At 37.3% G+C, this 26,007-nt stretch overlaps 1 protein-coding gene and 1 long non-coding RNA gene across 6 annotated transcripts in view; one reads left to right on the forward strand and one right to left on the reverse strand.

Moving 5' to 3' along the window:
* Positions 1-26,007, reverse strand: part of PPFIBP2 (PPFIA binding protein 2) — a 106,656-nt gene that overhangs the window by 29,931 nt on the left and 50,718 nt on the right. For all 5 annotated transcript variants that reach the window (XM_067296163.1, XM_067296160.1, XM_013957872.2 and 2 more), the window contains 3 exons: positions 19,355-19,447; positions 14,549-14,662; positions 5,408-5,539 (listed from right to left, as the gene is read on the reverse strand). In XM_067296163.1, coding sequence (XP_067152264.1) covers positions 5,408-5,539; positions 14,549-14,662; positions 19,355-19,447 — 339 coding nt within the window. The remainder of the gene's footprint in view (positions 1-5,407; positions 5,540-14,548; positions 14,663-19,354; positions 19,448-26,007) is intronic.
* LOC136992073 (uncharacterized) lies at positions 81-25,614 on the forward strand. Its single transcript, XR_010884088.1, has 3 exons — positions 81-106; positions 19,410-19,464; positions 25,565-25,614. It is a non-coding gene; the product is annotated as an uncharacterized lncRNA (long non-coding RNA).

Genomic DNA, 26,007 nt, shown 5'->3' on the forward strand with positions numbered 1-26,007 from the left:
AGGGGAAGAAAAAAGAAAAAAAAGACAGGTGAGAAGGAAAATGAAGACAAGATGCAAAGAAGATATTTCTACAATTGCAGCACAAAGTACATGACGCATATCACAGGTAAACTATAAAAAGACAGATAATGTGTCTCCTTTCTGATGAAGTATGTGTGAATGGGTATAAATCTGGAATACTGCATAAAACTACAGCTTAAACACAACAGAATCTATGTTCCAGAGTAATTTGTAATTCTTATCCCAATGTGAAGATCAGAATTTGCCCCACATTTTTAGTAACTTATCCAGCCAAAGTCAGATATCAGGAAAACTTGGAACATATTTTGTTATGCTGGCTGAAGGGCAGACTTCTCCTGAAATGGACTTGGTTACATTAATTTACGCAGCCAAATCACCTATTAGGAAAAAATTGCCAAGTGCTCAGTTAGGGCCATATCTACTTTGTCTTTTTATAAATAGAATTTACTAGTAAAGTAATTCTGTCTCCAGGTTTAGCAAGGGTCAGAAAAATACTACATAATCTAGCTTGCTATTTTGCTGTATCCAGCTGGGCAGTATCATGACATAAAGAAACAGTTAAGCAACATATGTAAGAGAAGTCAAAAGAATATCACAGAAGAAAAAGTAATGACCTCTAAGTGCACTGATATGCTGGCCAGCTTCCCTGAAACAGTCAGTGATACACAAAAAATTGCAGTTATGGAAAGCAAACCACCAAATACAAATATTAAAGTCTATATAACATTTCACTTTAACTTCCTAGTTCAGCAGTAAATAGTCCTGGGTATTTTCTCAGAGATTATAAATTTGGAGGGTCTCTCTCTTAATTTTCATATACATTGACAAAATATGTTTTGCAACTTTTCAGTTTTCCTAAGTGGAATAAATTTGATGAGATTAATGCATTTCCCAAAGAAGCTAAAAAGTTACTAATGGAGAGAACAACAGAAACAGGGCATGATTTTTTTTTCTTCTGCATTACAATGCATAACAGTCTTGTAATCTCAATTTCCGTGTGATTCAATAATCTCAAAGCTGGCTGCACCTGTGTTAGGAAACAGCTACTGCTTTCTGCAAGGACAGGATTTACATTATTCCAAACAGATAAATACTTAACAGAGCCAATCTTGAACTGCACCAGCTTCCACAGACAACTTTAAACATTCACAAAGATTCCCCTTCAAAAGCACACACATCAGTGAGCTAAAAAAGTTTCACAACAGTTAGCTGTTTTTCTTGGGCACTGTGCTTAAGATGAAATTCAGAATAGCAGTTGCGTATGTTTCACTTTATGCACGTTTTACTGAATCAACCTCAGAGCATGCCTCATGCTCATCCTCTCTCATTCAACAAAGCTTTTATGAACATAAATGAGGATTAGCTCCTTAAACAATCAAAAAAAATAGAAATTTGGAAAAAGCACTGCCTCCAGTATACCAACTCTGCTATATCCAGTCTTTTATAGGCTGACATGTTTTGCCAGGGCTGCACTGGTAAGAAAAGACAGCTTCCTTCAGCATCAGCTCATCTAGGTGAAATTATATCCTTCTTATGTTCACTGGCTACATTAGTTGCTTTACAGCAACACAGTAGGACACTGGTGAGGAGAACGTCCCTCCAGTTAACTCTTCCTCTTATTGTATTGTAAAGCAGAATTGCATTGTATTGTATTTGTATTGCATTGTAAGCAGAACAATCATAGTATCAGGTTTATTTACAATTTAGATACTATCCACAACCCTGCATCTTTCATGCTAAGGTTTTGTTTAATTTTTACCATCACTTCCACAACCAGACACCTCACTGAGCAGTATGAGCTGCAGGCTGGAACCATCAGGCCACATGCCCATCTCCCTTGTTTTCTTTTAAACACCAAGGTCTCAGTCTACACTCGTCTCTGACAAAAAACACTTAACCCATATAAGCTGTGCAATAAAAAGGACCAGAAGGGATATTTGGCTCACTGACTCAAGTTTCTCTGAAATTACAAATAACTGTATCCTAGATATTTAATTCAGAAGTGTCCACATAACAGCCACAAAATCCTTTCCAACAGCTTACAACAAACTTCAGATCTTCAGTACAGGAAAATAAAACCCACAGAACTTATCACCTGACAGAAGAGGCAAGCAGGAGAGAACAGGGCTTATTAAGCAAGTTGAAGTGGACGATTATTCCTGCGGTCTCCTGATACAAGGGCTCTTTTATCTATGTATGGGTGGAAGAGACATCTGAGCTGCAGCAAATCACTTGATAATGCTGCTCTTACATACCTTGCTACATTAAGTAAACACATTTCCAAAATTCTAAGACTTCTCAGGTAAGGGAAAAGCAACACAAACTCTCTTTAGTGGGATTTCAGAAACCTTCACAGTAGCACCACTGCAAAAGGAAGAGAACATTATTCTGCAAAAAGATAATTAAAATGACAGAACTCAGAGGGAGACTGTCCATTTACAAACAGCTATTCTCTTGGTCCCTGTGTTTTATATATATATTATACATATACATATATATATGGCACTTTAAATTTAGCGTGCTTCTGAAAAGTCAGAGACAAGTGGCATTCAGTGTGGAATTAACACCTTTGAGAGCTTAGAGATACTTGATAGACTTTGTTGCTAACTAAAACCAAAACTAAAGCACAACTGCACAAGATAAAGTGAAACGAACCTGACAGATTAAGACTCACTCATATTTAGAAGAATATCTTAATTTGCTTTGTTTTTCCCCAGCGCAACCAGAGAGGTAGTTCTATAGATAAATTCTATCTGGCTGGAAACAGCTGCTGTGAAATAAGCCAACACAAAATTAGAGTACAGACTGCAAATATCTTTTAGTTGAATTATTCTGCAATTACACATCTCATTTAAAACTTCTTTTAAGCCAGTTATTATACTTAGAAATGGCAGGGTCAGATATGCAGTATACTTAAAAGGCTGTTTAAAATGGTTTAGTTAGGGGGTGTCTCTGGAACACATATGCTAGGGTGAAAACTAAGGACTAATACTTCTGACAATGGCCAAATCATTCCATCACTGCTCCGCTGACCTCTGTTAATCCTTAATTCAGCCTTGAAAGCAGCAATTGCCAAACTGCGGTGTATAAGAAAGGATCCAGCTCTGTCACCCACAGCTTTGTTCCCACTTGTGTGAAAATATTTATTACAATTTCATTTGATACATTATATATTGTAACAGCATGTTGTGGTAGCCATGACATTCAGAGATACAATTACAGCAAGATTAATTTCATTCAGTCATGTCAGTTTGGAGAATTGTGTCACTCTGTAGCAATTACATTACCACAACACAATTCTGTAGGCATAAACAAGAGTCAACTAAAGGTAGGCTGTTTGCTTATTTAAGGATGGTTTATTCACTAAAAAGATGTAGTCAGGCAGTGAGTATGGGAAGACGTTATTACCAAATCTAAGCAGTATTTGTTGTCAAATTGCATACAGAAAATATATCGAAAAACTTCATCCTGATGTTTGAAATTATGTTCATCTTGGAAACTAGTAACATTTACAATAAAAAAGATGAAATGGGGTTAAAGCATTAGTATTCAAACAAGCATCATATCTGATTGAAAACAACCCCTTTTCATTTGGATTAATAATTATTTGGAACAATCTGAAATCATTAAAAAAAGTTTCAACAAGCAAACCAAATAAGCTCTCTTCGCTTCCCACAGCTTTAGTTACAATGCCCGTTTTTCTTGCTTCGTATACATAGGTTTGCAGCTTTCAGCAGGCCAGAAATCTAATCAGACCTTTGGGTAGTTAATAATTCAGGGCATGCTTAACACAATGATTCTCAACTTTTCCATCAGATTAGAATCCTTTTCCATCTCACCAAGATGCTTCCTCTCACACAGCAATACAAGCAGGCCACACGCGTTATTGCAGCGGCAGAAGAATTTCACAGGTCAGAAGCCTCACTCTCATCACGGGCCCAGACTCACTAAGTACTCAAGAGCAGCACGCGGGCAAACACGCTCGCAGCTTTGTTGCCTTCCAGGAGTCAGGCTGACTGTGCCTGTCCTGCAGTAATTCAAGCAGCCTCTTCCTGGCATTCAGCATGTCACAGGAAGTGCTGAAGGCCCCTCAGGCAGACGGTGGCTGGGAGCAGGCGGCACAGACCTGTTAAGTTTTCAGGTAGTATGAGATTGCTTAGGCCTTCTGTACACAAGACACCGACAGCTGTGGGTGAAAGAGCCTGAGAAGGCCACAGACGGTAAAAACAGCAGCTGGTCCCTCTCTGACTTGCAACCTCTGCCAGAAATTGCTCTCTTTAAGCTATCTTTTCATCTCTAAAGAAAACTTAAGAGGATAAATAAATAAATAAATAAAATAAACACACCCAAAATGTATTATGGCACTGCAGGTAAATTACTTGTGCATAATTAGTAGCTATCAAATATTTCACTAGCAACATTATGGAGAACAGTTTTCTAACACTGCCTGGATTTCAAATTCTCCTAAGTCTACTTGGAACATAAAATCTTTTTTCAGTCAGCAAAGTGTAAATCTGGGCCCCAGCCACAGCCCTACTAATCCTCCCCTGCCAGTTGTCCCCTTACAGGAGCACTGAGCAGAGCAACACATGACAACTCATCAGAATAGTTGCATCTTCCATAATCCCTTTCCTTCCCAGCTCCCACCTGCTTGCTCACTACCATGAGGAGGTTTCTCGGAAACTGGGCTCCATAAAGAAAATTGATTATGGACCTGTTGTTCATGCTGATTCCCTGTTTCATACTCTCTTCCTTAACCAGTATGGTAAAAAGCAAAGTTTCTTTGGTGTCTGGAACTCTTTGCATCTGAAAGGGAGCATGGATTAGAATTTCCTCTAATGTGTATAATTTTTTTCACTATTTATTATGTAACCACAAGGAAAAATACCCATTTGAGGAAAATGTCCTTCCCCTTTTCTTTCCTTTCCTTCCCAAGTGCCATGAATGCATTAAAATCAGCCAGGGCCTCTGCATACAAATGTTTGTAGCATTCCTCATACTACTGAGCTGGTAGTCTTCTCTCCCACATAAATGGGGAAATACAAGAGCTCTGTTAGGCCTCAAACTGCCATGCTACTTCAGCTCCTTTAAATAGGAAAGGGTTAAGTAAATGACAATGTTAACGTATGCATCTGAAAGGGTCTTTCTGTATCTTGACTAAAGCCAAACAGCAATCTTTAAAATATAATGAGAGAGGGGAAAAGAAACTACACCCCAAAAATGTATAATCATATTCATCACTGAATTAAGAGGACCAATGAGACAGACTGTGCTGTAAGTACAGGAGAGCCTACTGCATGCTGATTACAGCTCAAGAACTCAGGTGTACGCCAGCATACCATAGACACATGACAGAATAAAAGATCAGCTAATAAAAGAAGCTCACCTCAGCTTTGTTCTGTTTCTCTTCATATTCACTCTGCTCCTTTTCCATACCAACCAGCTTAATCTTCAGGTCTGAAACTTCAGCCATTAGATCTAATTTCTGAGTCTCTAATGATGTTCGATTTAGCAACTCCTGAAAGAAAAGTAGAATATTTTCCCCAGTTATTTCTATTTATGTGAACACTGACAGAATGTTATGTGGATTGCTGGCAGACCCATTGAAAGGTCCCTACCCAGTGCTTCTACTTTTTAATACAAAAGCAAAATGAGTCTCTTCTTCAAAAGCTACAATCACTAATGCTTTACAATTCAAAAAAGATGGATTTGATATAAGCATTTACTGCAGGCGGGAAAAGTAACTATTAGCTATGTTATTGAAAACTTGACAAAAGTATAAAACACGAGACTGAAAACACGTTCACATCCATAGTTAAAAAAGAAAAAGTGGTTTGCAAATTCATATGAATTTCTCTACCTCCCTTAACAGTGGTTATCCTTTGAACTGTGTGTTCTTAGTTCTGCAGCTATTTTCCCCTAAATGTTCTCCCTTGCTAATCATTAAGCCACTGTCCACCTCCCCACTTTAAGAAAATGTGTGGACCAGAGTTAATTCCTGGGCAACACATCAAACTAGAAAACAATACTGAGGCTGTACAAACCCAAAGCTACAAAATGCCATAGAGACCTTCAGATGACACATTACAAAGCACTCCATTGCTTCCTAGAATGCTCATCAGACAGAGCTATGTTTTAGATTTAAAATGCAATGTTTTGGAATTATATCATTTTTATAATGTGTTATTTAACCAAAGATGTATTACAGAATGAGTACCCTAAGCAAAACAGACAGCACCAAAGATAAGCAACATTTCCCCAGTCATGCCAATAGTACTTGAAAGTTTACACTGCGTAGTACTTTTGAAAACTATGCATAGTGTGGAGGGAACAGCACTGAATGGGAAGTGGTATGACTTAACTGGAATCTAGAAGGCAATGTCTAACCTGAGTAAGTGGGTAAACTAGAAACATTTGGCCATGGCTTTTACTTGTGTGACCCAAGTTCATTTTTTAGGTTGTAGGGCATATTTTGGACAAAGTGGTATCGTTGTGTTTGGAAAAGTTTCAACATTCACCTCCTTGCATCCTTTAGCTTCCGAGAAAGCCAAAGCCAAAAATCTTCCCAAACTTAACAGAATATAATTTCTAAAACTATCTCTGTTGGCCTCCATTTTCAAAGGGAAAAAAAAATCTATTCAAGAGTCTTAAGTTTTACGAAAAATCAATACCTGAGTTTCAAAGTGTTTCATTCGTTTTTGTAATAGAACTTAGGTTTCTAATTGGACATACTGTTTTTTAAAATGTAATAGCAATTTGTAGCTCACATTGGTGTTCCGATCATATGAAATGGAGTACTGCAGAATTACAGAAGATTCTGCTTTGAATTACACAGAAGTGACTTAACTGAAGTTGGCATAGTTATTTGGGATCTACACTGATGTTACTGAGGGATTAGAAACTGTCTTTCTCCAGCAACACCCTTTTCTCATTTCTTCCCCTTCCACAAACAGAATAGTATGTTGTAGACTATGGTTTGGAGCCAAGGAAGTGGCAAACAAATGTTATTTTAAAAATTATACAGTTGCAGTTTATTTGGAACCCAAATCTTCTCTACATGTAAATTGTTTTAATCTAGTGGGAATATTGTCCAAATTAAAAATAGTACTAGACTTGCCTCTGCATTGCAACACCAAGTATCTAAGCCACCCACTGTTCCCAGAGCTGTGCCCATTCCTGCTGACATTGACAATGATATCTGCGTATGGATGGGAAAATAAACAGCAGTGTAGCCTCATGCCTTGTTTTTTCCCTGAATGAAATAAATCGATCACTAACCAAAAAAGGCCAGTACACTGCCCTTTTTGTTCAGAAACCTTAAGAAGCAGTCACCTAACAAAATCATAGTAGTGACTGCTTTCTAAAATTATTACATTAAATGGGGTGATGCAATAAAAAGCAACAATTACAAATAATTCTTCAATGCTTCAGAAAAACAAGGATATAGGACTACACTAATTTGCACAAGTTTCAGAGGCACGTTCCAACCCCGACTGGAGCAGGCTTTGTACAGCTGTAAACAGAGCAGAATTTTACAGGTTAAGATATAGTTTTAAATGGGAACTTTGATATGAAATAAAGCCACTGAGCATTAAAAAGGCTAGTGGGATAAGGTGACTTTGGCCCCTATTCACTGACAGACTGTATGCACTTTTTGAATACAAACAACACGAATTTTTTTAAATTTGACATTGACATGGTGTTCCATGATAAAACAAGATTTCTTAATAAGGCAAGCAGACATGGCATCCATCTTGAGATTTTTAACAAAAGATCTATGCGGAGTGCACTGGCTGGTATCACTCCTTACATTTCTTACAGACTCCCAAGCTACGCTTATTTGCCCAGTGGAGACTAACACCTTACTCCTCTCAGTCTGAGTTCAATAGCTCCATGTGAACAGTATGGTGCTACCCGGTATGAGTGAGCATGGAGGCAGCTGACATGTTTTTGTTTTTAAACAACTCAAACAAAATTTTACATTTTGCTCTGAAGATGGAGAACCAGAACCTCAGCTAGTGTAAACTGGCATAGAGCTTTTGCCTTAAAATAGACAAAATAGCTAACTACCCCTAGTTTGTTTTCAATGGTGCTACACTGATTTAAACCAGATGACAATTTATCTTGCATGTGGAAAGTCTAACTTTTGCTTTGAAAGAAAGTGCCGTTTAAAGTAAATGTCCCCTCTTGAAATGGATAACATCTGGAAGCAATTGTTTTCATCTTCAAGCAGATGCTCACAGTGAACAGTTCATTAGAGAATGTGACCCATTTTGCTGCAGAGAAATTATAGTGTATTTCAGTGGTATGATGCAACTTGAAGCCAGCCGGAATAAATATGCAATTGTAAGAAAAGAAAATACAAATTTATGTTATTGGTTTTAAAGCAAAAGAGATAATATAGGAGATGCAAAATGGTGGTTTGGGCTGCAGTGGCTTTAGGAGGATCTTAAAGTACCAAAGTGCAGTATAAAAATAGAACATATTCTACAGAATCTTATTTATAAATAAGATTTTTGTTTTTCATTTTAAAAATGCAATGGAAGTATAATTTAATTTCTCAGAGTTATTTCTTTGAAAAACAACCTTTAACTTTAAAAAATAAACTGTTTTAGAGTAGAGTGATTACAAAGACAAGTCATGGAAAAGCTACTATATTTGTATACCAGACAGATCAATGCACATTGAACTATTTCCAAACATAACTGAATTTTTAAAATTCAGATTGTATACTTGCTAAATATTAAGTCATGCTTTTTAATATTCCCAATTAAACTGAAGCATGTGCTAAATCTCACTTTCACATTCTTTTGGCTTGGAAATACATGGTTCTTGTAAAGCTGTTTATAAAATTTAACAGGACATTAGATAGATTAGAAAGAGGACACTACATTATTTTAGGTCGTTAATTATAAGCATAGCAAATTTCATGATATTTAGCAGTCCACAGAACAGAAGAAGTAATCATGCTATATACCGATAGATAAACCATAAATAAGATTTTAGTTAAGTAAAAAAGCAAATTACCCAGGAATCATATTCTGCACTTTCACACTGTGTAAAATACACTGTATAAAATACAATGCTGCAGAAAGTTTGTACTTTTCATCCTTATTAAAATAGTTCAGGGAGGGGGAAGAGAGAGACAGAGAGACCTACCTGGTAAACAAGGTTCAGCAAGAACCACTACTACTGAGGCCTGCACTTTTTAAGTGCTGTGTGTCAGCTGTGGCAGAAATAAGATACTTGCTTAACTGAAAACACAGCTGAGAGCAACATACATGCGTAAACTCCATGAAATGGTGCAAGTCAGTAGCAGAGAGGGAATTACAGCCCTCCCATTCATCATTTGCACACTGTATAGTTAAGCACTGGAAAGGACAGAACTTCCCATTACACTGACAATTTGAATAGTCTTTGCATACGTTTGATGAGCAGACCTGTACCAACAATAACTGTAAAATAAAGCAGTGTTATGCTTGCCTATATAGATAGGCTGCATGACTTTAGCGCATACTCTAAAAACCTCAGCCTTACCACCAGAGCAGCACAGAGTACAGTTCAAAATCTGAAACCAAGAGCACTGTCTGGGACACATTGCCCTGCACCTTGCACCCAGGCAGAAGTGGGCTAAAAGCTGACATCAGAAAGAGAGAAAGCACAGAAATTCACTCCTGTTTACATTCAAGCATTTCAGTTTCTATTTGTATTTTTAAGACAGAACAAGTCCCAAAGCCAAGTTAGATACTTCGTGCTTTGCAACAGAATTTGCTTGACAGAAAACAATCATGCTGATGCTATGAAACCATCTGAAAAGAGTGCCCTGGATGGCTTATTGCAGTTATGTGGCAGAAGGAAGATGGAAGGCAGAAACAAACTATCAAACCATGGCTAGGATTTGGTACAGGTCAAGCACAAGAAAAACACCACACAAACCAGAGTTTTGCCACAACCTTGACTGGCAAAGCAAACTGTACACTGTGATACTCCATGTCACAGAGCTTCAATGGGAACTAGTATTTGTTAAATTAATCAAAAGCAGCACAGGAATAGCTAAGAGGTAACTGTTATTATTCATAATGATTACCACAATAAATGCACTTAAATGAACTGTGAAGGTGAAATCTGTCTGTGCAGAAAAGTCTCTTTTCAAACTGACCTAAAACAGTTGTCAAGTTTCACAACCTCAATTCCAAACCACCAATGTTGTTACATTGTGTGTGGTTGGTACTTTCTGTCACGGGACAATTTGGGCTACATATAAATCAAAATTTGCTTTTGCTTTATAGTTCTGTCCTGCACTTGAGTACTGTACAATGAAAGAACGGTTGACAGAAAGCACCACCCAACCGTGACTGTGGTTTCATAAAGAGCTACACCAAATGCACAGCTCACTTTTGCTTTTTTGCCAGCTCTACCACTCCTTGAACTTCTCTGCAAGCTGGTTCAACTCGCTAACCAAGCAGAAAACCATCCTCTGCTTTTTTAAACCCTGAGTAAGTTTTCTGCTAAGTCATTGAGGAAAACGCCAGGTGAGCATGAGAGCCAGTACAAGTGGCAGAAGCACATGGCAAGGAATAGGGAGAAGGATGGAATGACAGAGTAAGGCCTTCCCCTTTTAACAGGAAACTGCTAGATTGGCTCAACTCATTTCACCTAAGTTCACATGTGGACTAAAGAAAATTATACCCTCCTCTCAGAGTGATGATATCTTCCTGAAAAGAGGCAGCAGTCTCATGCTACTGTTCAGCATCCAAGATGTCCATCCTAAATACTGAACAGCCATTTTATATAATTCATATGAATAAGTATGTCTGCTGTTTAATGAAACAGAAAAAGTTTAGTTGCCAAAAAAAGCTGCATGAAAAAGTTTAGTTGCTGTTTCCAAAGTATCTACATGATAGCTTTGTAGTAGGGTTCGAAACAACTGCGCATAGATCAGAAGCCAAAAGGATTTTAGCCAGTAACCCCACCCTTACATAGTGGACAAGTCTCTGCTAAAGTAGATTCAGCAAAAACTATTTTGCAGGGCAGCATTACATACTACTGCTCTACTGGTACTACCAGCTATCTTACTAAGGAACTTCATGAAACTGTCTTAACAAAGCTTAGATTTTTTGTTTTTATTGTAGCATGTTGCACACAAAATTAACCAAGTCAGATTTTCTTACAGTTCCAGAAATTAAAAAGACAGGGTTTACCCTGGACCCACACATATGGCTTCCTACAAAAGTAAAATACTATGCTTAACCATATTGTAATTAGCTTATTTTTACTAATATACACTAAAGATTTTTTTTAAGCTAGGACAATTATCGTCATCTTTCATTTTTCCATTTAGAAGAAGCAGTCAGCAAAGTTCACAAAGGTAAAAATCAGTGGAGTTCAATATATTGTAAATAAGCAAGCAGAACCATGAAGTAAAATTAGAGTTACAATGCACCTCAGGAAGATAATAGAAATGCCTCTAAAAGGCAAGAATATTTATATAGGAACTTAGAGTTGGATGATTTTTTTTAATACAAATAATTTTACTGCAAAAACAAATAAATACTGTTTTGCTTGCCCTGAAGAGCTCACTAACAGTTTTGACTGGAAAAACTCAATGACAACACCCATACTCTATCGTCTATTTGCTAAGTCCCATGGGTACTTCTACAGGTCACTGGAAACTGATGGCTGAGGAGATCTGGAGCCAGCTCTCCCCCAAACTGACTGACCCATCAAGCCATTTAAGCCCCTCAGGTCGGACACTCGCTTACTCTCTTTTTGACACAGTAACTGTGAGGAGGACTGTTAGCCACACACCTCAGATGAGTCCGCTAATCTTCACACTGGCAGGTCATTCTCAGCTCTCCAAATCTCAAATTATTCCCTGCAGAGGGAAATCTTTTCCAACAAGATGAACTGAGAAAAGAACCTTCACAATAAATAAAAGACAAATAGGGCTCTCTCTGAGACCTAAGAAGCGTAAAATTTATCTGTGGGAATTTTGAGAGGTCTGTGTTTCCCGTATCCCAGGTCAGTACATTGACTCCTGGGATCCGAGAAGGATGACACCACAACTACCATCTCTTCCTTCTCCAGTATTTCATCACATTTGCTGTTCTTATTGTTCCCAAAACTAAACTGTTAATTCAATACTTTTTCTCATTCCAGTGAGAAAATAAAGTTTAAATATCTTAGCTCCACACTAAATTTTTTTTTAAATTTTGGTTCAGCTGTTGAAAGTACATCATCCACATTGCCTTCCTGTTAACAACCTTCAGTTAAAATCTGGAATTGTATGCGTCTCTGCGTGTGTCTGTTTATGTGTAATGTTCAAATGGAGAAACTCAAAGGATTAAAATGAAACACACACAAGTCTTTGGTAGGCTGTGGCCTAGATAATTCTTTCTCTCAAAAATAAGCTCAAGCTATTCTACATGCTGTGAGCATTTGAGAGATCAGCCACTTAGCAATTTAGCAATGAACAAGCAAGCTTGTCAGTACTTATGTAAATTATGTTCAAATGCAAGCTCTCACAACTATGATACAAAAGAACCGACAAACTTGAGCTTATTGTTAACTATATACTACTGGCCAGGCACGATGATGGCAGCAGCAGAACGATGTACTACCAAATAGATATTACCATAAAAAAATTCATATACATATTTAGACATCATATACAATAGTTTAAGAAGGGCTGGCTGGCTGCTACTGCTACACGATAAAATCTTCCATGATTTCCCTAGGTTTACATTAACTCTGTACAGGCATAGGTTCACTAAAACAGGGCTCAATGTATTATCAGATTTGGTACTTCAGTTTGCCCAAGAGTTAGAAAGGCATAATACAGGTACTGGAAAGAAAGTAAGTCTTCCCATTTTGCAACAGTTACAGTCACTCAAAGTGATCTCAAGATTTAGGTTTAGGGTTCTTCTTGTTTAAACACATTTGCGGATTTTCTGACTTCTTTAGCTATAGTATAGATCTTTGTAGCTGCTATTCAGCTTGGGTTCAGCTATGTAAGCAACTAGTGCACATGCTTAATGCTAGACAGGGCTAGATTCTAACCTCTTCACTGAAATACCAGTGTAAATGCATTATTATAATCTCTTTTCAGATGCCTCAGTGTCCTGTTGAATCAGACTTTAAATTCACAGTTTCCTCAGAAGACTATCAGAACAGAAAATTTTCTGTCAGGGAAATGATAAACTGTTTTAGCAGAAGTCATAGAACAACTATCTAGTTCTAGATTGAAATAGAAAACTTCTACACTCTTTTATGAATATCTTCCTGAAGTTTGGAAACAGATTTTCATATTTTAAATAGTCACTGTTCTTTGAATTTCACTTCAGATCTCTCGCTGAAAAACTGGCTGTTTGCATTTTTTAAAATGCTCCCTCTTTTAAGTATGACAATAAAATTTTTCCCAGCTTGAAGTATTTTGGTCCACAACAGCTGTGCAAGACCAACAATTTTTTAGAGGATATTATAGAGAATTGTAACTTAAAAAGGTTTAGGATACAAGTTTACCATATGGAAACTGCCACTGTTTGCAATACTTAAGTACAAGGATCCTTATCACAATTTAAAAAATTTATATACATTTATACAACTGTAATTTAAAACTATGAATATTTCATAGAAAGACTTGCATATTTCACATAGTCTAAAACATTAAATATATAACACAACATTTGGGTGGGGGGCAGGCAAGTGCATGAAGAATAATGTATTTCCTGCAAATTTATGGCCCTGATTTTGAGGAATATTTACAGCTTCAGGCCTATTTTCAATATCTACATGCTGTATTATCAGCAGATGATCTGCATATCTAAAAAGTTTTCTTGGTAAAAACAGAAAATTGCACAGGGCAAGTTCTTTTAGGTCCACAGAACTGCCAGCTCTACAGTTACACATGAAATGTTAAGGTATTTCACTTATTATTCATTCTACTCCCCCAACATGAAACAGCACAAATAGGTTAAGTCACAGTCTGAAAACAAGCTGATTGAAATAAGGCAAAATATACCTATATACTAATTTTCTTTCAAAAATAGGGGGGAAGCTCCTAAATTAAGCAAAAACAGATGTAGAACCAAATGAAACAGTAACTCTTTTCAACTTACTACTTGTTCAGCTTCAAAGCCGTATGAAATCAGACCATGTATTTAACTAAAACTTATTAATTCTGTAACTCCTACATGTATTAGATACATTTACCCTGTCTAACCAGTTACTAAACTGAGTCCAAATTTAGTTTGTCAGCACAATATGAATAATACACAATAGTTTCAATTTACATGCTGCCACGTACAGTGTTATGCAACCAGCTAGCAAAATGTCTCTGAGCCAGGAAAACAAAGAAACATTTATTGCAAAAAAACAGTGTGCAAAGCAGCAAGAGAAGAATAAAAAGAGATTTTTTCCGTTACCTCCTGCTGCCAAAGGCATCCACACATGCAGACAAGCTGGGTGTAGATGCTCACCCCTCTATTGGAGAAGATTTTGTAAGAATCCCTTCAATCCAGATTTTTACCTGTTGAAGCATTTCTTCTGTAGCATTCAGTTTCAACTGATGCCCCTCAAGACAGATTTCTAAGTCCCGGATTTTCTCTCCTTGAGCTTCTACCTGGTCTGTGAGGACACTCACCTGTAATTTGAGAACAGAAGCACTAAGAATGCTACTGAATTGACTGTAAATAAGTTTCAATTACCTTATACAATTAACATCCAAATGCACATTTTAACAGCAGGTTTTCTTTTAAAGTCTTCAAAGGTTTCATATTCCTGTGCACTGAAACAACTTGCTCTATATCAAGACAGACAATTTTTCAGTCTTACCTTTAAATATTTTAACTCCCTCAACCAAATTTTTTTTGTTTGTTTTAAAATAAAAAGAACATTTCTAGAAGGGCTGGAAGTCTACATATAGGCAGCCTGTGTCAATTCCTGTGCAAGTCTGAACAATTAGAAAGCAACAAACAAGAACATAGGATATTGCAAATATTTCAGGTGGTACTGGAGCACGCATTGCTGTTTCAGGTTCTGTTGGCATTTTGCTCCTTAAAACAGATGAACAATAAAACTGTTCATTCGGAAACCAACCAATTACCTTAGTTCTTACAAGAACATAAAAACAGCTTACCTATCAATAAAGCGTTTTGAAGTTATAAAGAATGCAATGAGTAAAAGGCATGTTTTAGCAGAGGTAAAGTTCTATTCAAAAAAAAAAAAAAAAAAAAAAAGTCCAGCCTTTACATGCCAAAACATGAAAGCAAAAGAAGTGAGATACAGACAATAAATCCCAGGAAAGGATACAATAAGCAAGACTAGTAAAGAACTGTGGGAATGGTGGTACGGACCAGCAAGTGTGTAAAAAAAAGTCCACCAGCCTAACTCAAAGTTTGTAAAGCTCAAGAAACTACACTCAGCATAACATTAGAAAGATGAGGAAAATCCAGCTTTTATTCCTATATTTAGCAACACATGCAAAATGACTCCATTTTACTATTTATTTGTATTATAGTAGTTTCAACCCATGGACAAAACCTTAATTATACTAGAAGATGTCACCTCAAACAGAAAAGCAACCTCAGGTGTTCAAACTCCAGTTTGAGTGAAATGTGTTAACAAAAGCTTAGCTATGCTGTGACATCCAACTCTGGAACACCTTTATTAAAAAAAAAACAAAAAACAGAAAAAACAAAAAAAGTGTTTGGAAGTGAAACCTTCAGGATGTACCCAGTAAGCAGCACTGCTAAAACCCAAGGGAAGCAATGAAGAATTGAGTTCACTTCAGAAAAGCTGCAGAGGGAGTGGCTGGATGATCTGTATCTGTTTTACCTACAAACATATACTGACAAGGGTGCCTGGGAGAAGAATAAACAAAAAAGAAAATATAGGAGTATTTTATTTTTCTGCCTTTAAAGTGGCCGGCTCTGGGAGGGAATACAGCTGACTACAGGGTGACAGACGATAGGAAAGACTGGGTGGAGGTAGATGGCAGGGCAAAAAGTTACCACACTTGGGCAGAGGTACACCCTGATACGCCCAGTCTGGGGGACGGGGGGGAAAGGACTCCTGGAAGAGAGTCTGTTGCTTATCAGCTTCTTTGTTTTTCTTCCATGAAGTGAAGGCGCAAAAAATTGCTGAGAGGTCAGAAAGCAAGAAGAAACAAACTGAATCTCCTTCTTCAGTCTGATGCAGCTTCCAGAGAAAGAAAACAACCTCTATTTAAAGGGTTAAGTTCTAACTAGCACTATAATCTACCAGGAAAACTCTCAGTGTTAAATGTGACCTGAAAAGGCATTTAATAAAATCTGAGCAGCATGCATTGAATGTTCCAACAGCTAGGCCAAAAGACACATTAGCCACTTTGAGCTCATACTTCCCCTCTCTTAGGGATTACATCTGCCAGACCCTTCAGGGAATCAGTAAGTTGCACCCAGAACATAACCTCAGTGTATGCTGTACTGGCATGTCCACATTGCCCTGGCAATGCAACATCCACAAGAGTCAGCCTGTAGATATGATATTTTCTGTAAACATCTGTAAAAGGCAGGTTTATTGAAAAATTAACTAAAAATAAAATATTATAAAATAAGGTTTAAAACACCTTAGAAACACCTTTCCTCGGGAAAAAACTGAAGCACTAAGTACATTAGCTCCTATACACAGACCCTGAGCTATAAGAAGAGTTGCACTGTTTGAACCAGTCTTGGACAGCAAAGATAGCAGGCATTACCTGTGAATTTACCCTGTAGTGCTTCTACAGCAAGTCTGATGCAAGACTGGAATGCTCTCAGTGCCCTGCTCCCTACAGACAGTTACAGCTATAGACCACAGTCACTGGCACAATGCCCATAGGTGAGCCAGAGAACAGAGGTGCTTTATGTTCCCAACCACTTTTTCATCCGTCATGCCAGTGATCACACCCAGGAGCCAGGCTTGCACCAGAAGACTCCCTCAGGCCCATGTAACCTCAGCATGGGTCTTGCATGTGTTTCTCATATTTTTTGACTACCTAGATAGAATATGCAGGACTACGGTAAACTAGGTAATCTAACCCCCAGCTTTAGCTTGGCACCTTTATATCTTTTTTTATTGATCTTCATCCACCAGATTTAAAAGGTTTTTGTCTATGTCATTTGACTGGGTTTTCTGGAGTTCTATTGCAATAGCGTGAAAGAAGATAGGAAAACGTGCTAGAGTAATAAAGCTGACTAAACATCTTGATTTGACGAGGGTGTGATGAAGATAAAAGAGAGAAGAGAGGAATTTCTACACCTGATTTTACTACATTCAGCTCCAGGCAGGTCTCTGAGACATGTCACACAAGACCCTTCTTTGTGAGTTTGTGTGACTGCATTCTGTAGGTACCTATCTGTGCAGATGGAGAAATAGTTACTAGAAAACAGCAAACTGAAGACAGGAAAAGTACATACTGAGAGGTAGCATGCAACAGTCTCTAAGGAACTGATAAGTGCTGGAGACTAGTGGTCCTGTTAAATCCACAAGAACTGATAAACCCAAAGCACCAAGAATTCTCCTGAATCCATATAAGGCCACCAGCACACACGACCATCTACAACAGGCTGTACAGCTTGAACTACATCCAAGACGACAGTGGCTGCCACATGCAGACAAAGATTACAGGATTATATAGATACCTGACGAAACAAAAGACCCCTTGAGGTACAAAGCCACAGGTACATCAGTACAACCCTCTGCTTCTGAGTAAACAGCTGGGGTTGGCATCCCAGTTGTCACTACAACTATGAGTGAGTGAACATGTGTGTGAGTGAACTTGGCACAAGAGTAAGTGAATTTACAATTAATAGCAGACAGCTGTTCACAGTAACATCTTGATTGTGCTAATAACAGCTTGATCAATTAAAGGTGTTCTAATAAGTATTGGTTTTGATCCTGTCTCCCCTGACCTGATTCCCTATCAGGAAAAACAGAATTTGCAACATGCACTTAACCTCAAACATTTAAATTCCAAACAGAAAAGATTGTTCTTCATTCAGGATTTTTTTTAATTTGGTAATGGCATTTTTAGCAGAACAGTAATGAAAAAATCCAGCCAAGCCTAAGAGTATGTATTATAAACAGGTTATTGCTTATTTAACAACAGCAGTGAGAATTCTCCTCAGTAAATTAATGCAAGTATGAACAGAACATACAGGAGAAAACATGTTTACAGAAACTAGCTACTGAAATTGGGGAGAATACCTACCCAGTTTTGTTTTGTTTTATAAAAGTGTATATAACCATAAAGAGAAAGGACAGGCAAAGACTGTTTAGAGAACATCCATTTTCAGTGTTAAAAAGCATGTAATGTACAGTTTAGTAACTGAAAATATTCAGAAAAAATTCTTGAAGTTTAATTAAGCTGTACAAAATGTTATTTCCTCAGGAATAAAACTCACTTACACGGAGCAGATGCTCTACTTGAAAAAGGCTTAATAAATTGAGAAACAGGAAACCTGGAAGACCCTAGACCTGCATTTTACTGCCAAGTTTTCTTTTTCCCCTTTACCTTCTCTTCAGCTTTTTGATGAAGTAAAGTAACTTAGGTACAATATACAAGCAAGAAAAACATCAGTTCTATCACCTGTAAATTTTCCCCAACTTTCTAGACTCCTCATTTCTTCTCTGAATTTTCCAAGTCCTCCACATGACAATAATGACCAAATGACCCATACAAAACCATACTGGCTCCACCATCTTGCTTTTGAATTCAACATCTCAAGAAGCTGTACGGTTTCTCATATTATGTCCTATACATCCTCAAAAATGGTAGCATAACAAAGAGATAGACCCCTCTGACCACTGATAAACTCAAAGTGACAGGCATTTGTCAATGTGAATTTAGTGACGTTAATGGAGAAGAAAGTAAGAGGGTATGTATGGTATCTGGAAACATGATAGCATAAAAAGGGTTTGACTATTTCGGCCTTGTTCTTCAGTCTTTAGTTCATTACAGATATGGGCACGCAGAACCTAGAAAATCGACTGGCACAACCTGGTAATTCTAGAATGAGAGCCACTGCCACAGCATTCTTGTCTTGGGACTTCATAGCATTATTTAATTTGGGTTTTCCCTTAGTCATTCTCCTTCCTTTTATCTCTTTTACTCCCCAACCCACCTCTCCTCCCCTCAAACACCCCACCATGAAATCAGCCAGATAGCTTATACAAATTATAAATTAACTCCTGATTAAACACTGAAGTTACATTTGCTGACCAGCTAGCATTTGTTTCATGGAAAACAACTCTTATCACTTCAGCTTTTACCACTGGATATCAACTATGTAAAAGTGTTCTCTTTAATACATACCTGCAGTATGAGCGACTCTTTATCACCTTCTAATCGTGCTAATCTCTCTTGATAGGTTTCATTATTCATAGAAGAATGAAGATTCACCTGTGACTGGGGAAAAATGTTCTGTAAGAACTTTGACAATTAATATTAAAATTTCAAGCAACAGTTATTAAAAATTAATACGTATTGAGTAGTTGCTATAATGCAAAATAAAAGCAAAAAAATTGTCTACAAATCAAAGCCGTATGTGTCACGGATTAATGGACCTGAAGAGCAAGACCTACTAAAACAGTACCTGCTTCTGTTTCTACCTACCAGCTCTATACCCCCATAGATTTTAACATTGCAGAGTCAAACCCCACTTTTTTCTTTCTTTTTTTTTTTTTTAACTGCAGATTTACAGAAATGTAAGTTTAGAAGAGTCTCAAAGCCATCTGGTTCATCCTGCATACTGAAAGATTTTGACATCTGATTGTAACATGAATCCTTAGTAGCTCATTTCCTAGCTCTATTGCAAGTGATAATTTTCTGACTGTGAATAAAGCACTTGGATTGGCTTTTTAGCTGTCATAAGAATCCAACTTCAAATTCCCCACAATTACACCAGTTCACAGCAGACAACCTATCAGTATAGCCGCTTCTTTTACAATGGCACCAATATAGATTATAATCCTTTCCTCCTCTGCCAATTACTGCCTTTTTATTTCAACTGAACATTTGTGAACAGGATTCTTTTTTATTTTTATTTTATTTTTTAGTATATGAATGGCTTCTTGATCTTCACTGATGTCTACAGGCCCGAATGTAAAACAAATGATGAAAATAAACATGGCACTAATTAATGCTAATCAAGTACTTTTCCAACCAAAAGACAAAACACACCTTTCAAACTTTAAAGTGCTAAATTATATTTAAATATGGCACCTTTAGGAGTCAAGCTGTGAGGTACTGAGCATCCTTAGCTTTGATATTTTTGGAAGGTATTGACAGAATCACAAAAACATCAACAAACAGGACTGAAAAGTATCTGAAGAGATCATCTAGTTCATTATTTTGTCCCAGGACATGTGATTATTTGCAATGTTCTTGTCTTGTTAACCCCTAAAGATCTCAAAAAAATGGATCACGCAGCCTCCCCAGATAATCTGCTTCTTAGCTACCCATCATTAGAATAATTTTTTTAATGTCTAGCCTGAATCATCAGCTCTGAAATTTCAACCTACTACTTCTTATCCTACCACCACAGATAAGGAAAACAGGTCCTTACTTTCACTTCAGAAATCTTTTACATATTTGAATTACCCTTAGTTCTCTCATTTAGCAGGTCCTTCATTAGGCTAAATGCCCACGTCTTTCCACCTTTCCTCAAAAGCTAAGTTTTCAAGATCTGTTTTGTTGTTTTACTTCGGTCCCTCTTCACCAATTGTTCCTTGACTTTTTTGAAATTCAGTGTCCCAAAGTAGACACAGGACTCCAGCTGAAGCTGGCTAGAGTAGAAAAATCACTTCTCACATCCTTTGGGCCATACTTGTGTTCACATATCAGCATGACATTGAGTCGTTTTCTGCCCATGACTTCCTGATCCCCTTTCTAAATGCTGTTTAGCTAGCTGTTCTCCATCCTGTGTTTACTGTTTATATCTGCTTAGCTGTGTAACCTTGCATTAGTCTACACTGAATTGCATTCTATTATTTAAACCATTGTTCCTATCTATCAGGCTCTTTTTATGTTTTAATCGTGTCCTTTAGCATGGCTGCAAGTCCCTGCTCAGCTGGAATCACTTTTAAATTCACTAAGCTTAGTTTTCATTCTCTTCTTTAGAGGACCAGCAAGAACACCGAATAGTAGAAAGTCCAGAATCTCACTCCACACCTCACTTAACACATTCATCATTTTGACAATGAATGATGCTAATCCTACTCAGAATATATTTTTTCTAACTAGTTTTTGAGCAGTTTATAGCAATGCCAAATAAGATGCAAGATCTCACAGAACTGACTCTAAATATATGCATCAAAATTGTGCATGCATTGCTCTTATTTGTGTACAGTCTTAACTTATGCATGAACAGAAGACTTAGACAAATTAGTAAGTTTTATTGTGGGACCTTAGGGAGCTGTGAAAGTACATAACACTCTTAAAGGAATAGTGACCTCATTCTCTCTTCTTCTCATAACTATTTTAATAGAATTTCTACATCTGAACATCTCTTTTCCTGCACACTTCTATTAATGGACTATTTTCAATCCTTCTCCTTTTACGAAGAGAGAGGAAGAAAGGAAGGCAAAAAAGAAAAAAGGCAAAAAAGAAAAAGAGAAAACTGCAGTGATTATAAAAGATGTATTACTTCAGTTTAACTTAAATCTTTTGTATCAAGTTGGTCAGTCAGTCCAGAAAGTCTTAAAAAAAGTTTTTCCTTCTTAAATTTTGTAGTACTATAATGAAAATAAGGAATCCCCATAATTAAACAAGATTTGTTTCTGTATGTCTGCCTACCCATTTCTTGAGCTCAGCTATGCAACCTCAATCACGCTGCCAGGATTTCTGCCTGGACTGTTACTCTACTTGTAGAGCAAACTCTTACAGAGTCCTTTAGAATCTGAAATCTTTAGTTGTGGCAGCTAGGTTGTCATCAGAGTTAAAACTCCATTCCTCACCATCAAATGAATTTGCCCAATGGAAGCCTGCAGGCCTCCTCCAATATGTCTCTGACACACACCTAAGGTAGGGGAAGACTTTGCTGCACGTAGAACATGCATCAGGTATTCAGGGAACAACAGCACTCTTCTAGATGGGAGAAGACTCTCCTATTAACAAAAGCTAGTGATGAAGACAGCCTAGTCAGATAGATTTTGCACCCTTTCTGCTGCTGTCATTTGCTATTTACTATTCTGGATTTAAGAAAGAAGCCGTGACCCCTTGTGTCACAATTATTATTATTAAGCAGACAAAATGAGTTAAATTAATGCCAACACATGTTTTTACATGACCAGCCTGTCATGAAATACAGAACAGGGTTCAACATTTTATATGATTAGTAATTAAGAAAAATCAGTTCAACAACAAATCACAAATAAAACATTCTACTACACTCACGTTTACAAAATGTATAGCCCCCTGATGATGTGTGCTTCACTGAATGACTCTGTAGCATCCTCAGTTGGAAGTGCAATACTAAATATCCATGTAAAACCTAGTGAATCACACGCATGTGAACAGAAAGGAAAATAGCAGCTCTTCCAACAGGTCAGCCAGAGAATACTTAGATAAGTACAGGAAAGTACAGTACACAGAAAATAAACTGCTAATGAAAGTGGTTGATTGACATGCAGCAGTTGTTTAGGACTTGAGAAAACTTCATGGCATGCATAAAGACAAGATAAAACAATGTAGTATGATCCAAGGCCATCTGTGGATGGTTGGAGTTCATTCTGCAGTTGTGAAAGAGAGTACTGAGAGGAAACTTAGCAAGTATGCTTAGATATCACATGTCTCAGCAGGGACTGAATACAGGAGCTATGACACTAAAGTCATAAGACCACAGACCACTTGAATTAGTGTAAGAGCTCATTTAAACACTAGACTCATTTAACTACATGACCAAAAGGCAAAATCACCAAGATTCATTACAGAGACAAAAATGTTATTTCAGAAGACGTAGCTTTAAACACCAAACATCCCTACCTGAGCTCCACAACATATAAGCTAAAATATGTTAACTATAAATCTTGTAATGAAAGAATTAGAGAAATGGCATAAAACATATAAGAAAGTTTATGACAAGACATGGCAGTGAAGTAGAAGGAAAGATATGCTCAGGAAAGGTGGTTGGAACAGTTACAATGGCAGTAGTGCTGCAGATGAAAAATCGATAGTGTATGCCAAACATACTTTGCCTAAGGCAGCTGCAAAGTGATCTTCTGAAGCACCTGTCTTATGCTCTCCATGGAGATTTTGGCAATGGCTTAACGTCCATTTAAGATTGCATCAGATATGAACATAAATGTTTTCTCAAACAATTCCAAACTGTTTCTCCCTGTTCTAGAAAAAAAAAAAAAAAAAAGACTTTTGCATTCTATGACCTGCCTCAGCTTCTTATTCATCTTTAGTTTCCAAAACTATCTCTGGAATATCCTCTCCTCTAACTTGGACATAATATTGGTATGTACTGGAAACTCTTGAGTGTCTAAGTATCACTTATGTGATCCAATCATTAGATAGCTCTATTCCAAGAAAAAGGCTTAAATGTTCCTCTGGAATATATGATGCAAAAATCAGATTTTAGAGTATGATTCAACAGCTTTTTACATTAAAACGGGAGAATCAGAAAAAAATTAAAAGGGTAGGGCAAGAAAGGGAAGAAATATTTGGTCAACCTAATTAGCTAGCTTAATTTTCAACAGCTTCTCAGATAAGAGCTCACTTACTAGAATAAGCATGGAATTTTAATGTTTTCTTGCTTGTTATTTTAATAGGAAACACAACTCAGAATGCAGCAATTCAAAATGTCAGACAGAGCAACAACCATTATTCAGACCTTCTGTGCAGATGTTCTGTTCAGAAGTTTCTGTAGCAGAGCTTCTAGTTGAATCTTGATAGGCTGTAAAAATAAGCCCCTTAAAGGAAGCACATACGCAAGATAATAAAATTTAATATAGGCCCATTTATGTTTTCCTAACGTGTGTTAAATTTCAACTCTAGGAATCTCTTCAACACAGCTGATTCTAAAATAAAAAAGATCAACTGCAGAAGTTGATCAGCAAACTGTAATACAGTAATTTGTCACTAATGCCATGGATCTCATGTTGGGCTGGGGACAGGGGAGGAGTTGGGAAAAGAAATCTGGCAGTCATTTAGGCTGGTGATTTGTAAGCTTTTTCAACAAGTCACACGGCTCTTAGAAGACAGATTACATCATAACTCTCCTCCCTTCCTGTTCAGAGTCACATGAATCACCTTCACTTCCACTGATAATTGAGTAAGATGCCTGTGGCAACTACAGTACTTGCATTAATGGAAAAATATTAGGGGCATGCTTGACGTATTGTTTTGTATTGCAGTTTAGAGGCTGAAAACAAAGAGTATAGCCAGCAGAGATCAACCAGCCAGTTTTTCACAGACTATTAGTAGCCCACAGACCATAGTATTGTATTTCAATACAAGAAAGTGTATACTATAGACTTTTCCCAGCCTATTTAGCGCTGATAATATTTGGAAAAATATGCATTTTCCATCTCTTTATTACTATTCTGGGTCAGCAGAATTGTAGTTCTGATTTACAATAGTTATTATTGTGTAGTGATGGGTATGTAGCCTACACAGTAAAATTTTTTTATTTTGGCATCTGACTATGGCTGTATGACAAATTTAATCCCTCAACAATTTAGTGTTACCTCAATACACACCCATCTGAACATATGCTCAGCATACACGAGGAGGAGGAGAAGGCTGAAACGTGGTTTCTGGATCTGTAATTCTTGTCTTTCATCTGAAGGCAATGAATAAAGTAACAATAGGAGTTTTTATTTGCTGTCACCCCTTGGTGGTTAAGGGAAAGTGGCAGCCAATCTGAAAGAGCTAACAGAATGTAGTCTGAAGTCAAGCAAAAGCAGAGCGAAGGGAATTTATGTAGTCCTTAAAAGTATTTAGTTAAAATTCGTTGATTTTATCTGGATGTTTTTTCTTAAAACTAACACCCATTTTCTCCTCTAAACAGTTATATTACTTAAACGTATCCTTAAGGAAGTCATAAGATTTACCCCAAACAGCATGAGCTTAATGAGTATAGCATGACTTCAACCACTCCACCTCCTCCTAGTATAGATTATGAATAATAGTGAGAAAAATGAAAACAAGAGCATAACACTAATGTATACCTATTTCAGGTCAACCATAGCAGCTCAATGTTGCATGCACTTCAAAAGGGAAGGCCAAAGCAAGCTGAAGATTCATCAGCAGATGCTTCCACTTTGTACAAAGGCATCTCTCTCAAAATGAGAAGAGTCTTACCACTGTACAAAATTTTCCAGAGATGTGGGGCTTTCCATTTTACTACACTTCATCCACAACAGTTCAATTAGCTCAGTTAATTTACAATGGCCTTAGACAGCTCATAACACTGTTTGTTGTAAATATGAGCATTTATTTTAGTAATGACATTTAATCATTTGTGGTTGTACCTACATGCCTATGTACTGAAATGGTGGTTGTGCTCTTTTTATTCAGGATGCTGTGTTCCAGTAAAGGCCAGATGGAAGCATAGTGATAAAGCAACAGGACAAGAGGAGACTGTATGTGAACCCTCGATCCCAAATCCCTTGGGAGAACTGAAGAAAGTTCATGCTAAATATGAGAAACTTTGTCTTGAAATAAAAAAGGCTTTTTTTTTCCTTAGCTAGCAACAGAAACTTTTATCAGTGACAAAGATGCGTGCTTAGACCCTGCAAAAGAACCCAACATCAACTATCTGCAAAATGCTTCCCACAAACTGCCCACCAACCACTTTATGAGAAGCTGTTGCTTTAGCTGTAATATTAAAGTTCACTGTATACATACAAGAAATTTTCCGTATCCATCTAGAAACAGACTGCTGAAAGATATTCCTCACTTAGCAATTCCTGTGACCTCCTTAGCTGTAAACCTGTGGGCTTTGCTATGCATATGTCTTA

This window comes from Apteryx mantelli, chromosome 4, assembly GCF_036417845.1.
Source record: "Apteryx mantelli isolate bAptMan1 chromosome 4, bAptMan1.hap1, whole genome shotgun sequence".
Classification (NCBI taxonomy): Eukaryota; Metazoa; Chordata; class Aves; order Apterygiformes; family Apterygidae; genus Apteryx; species Apteryx mantelli.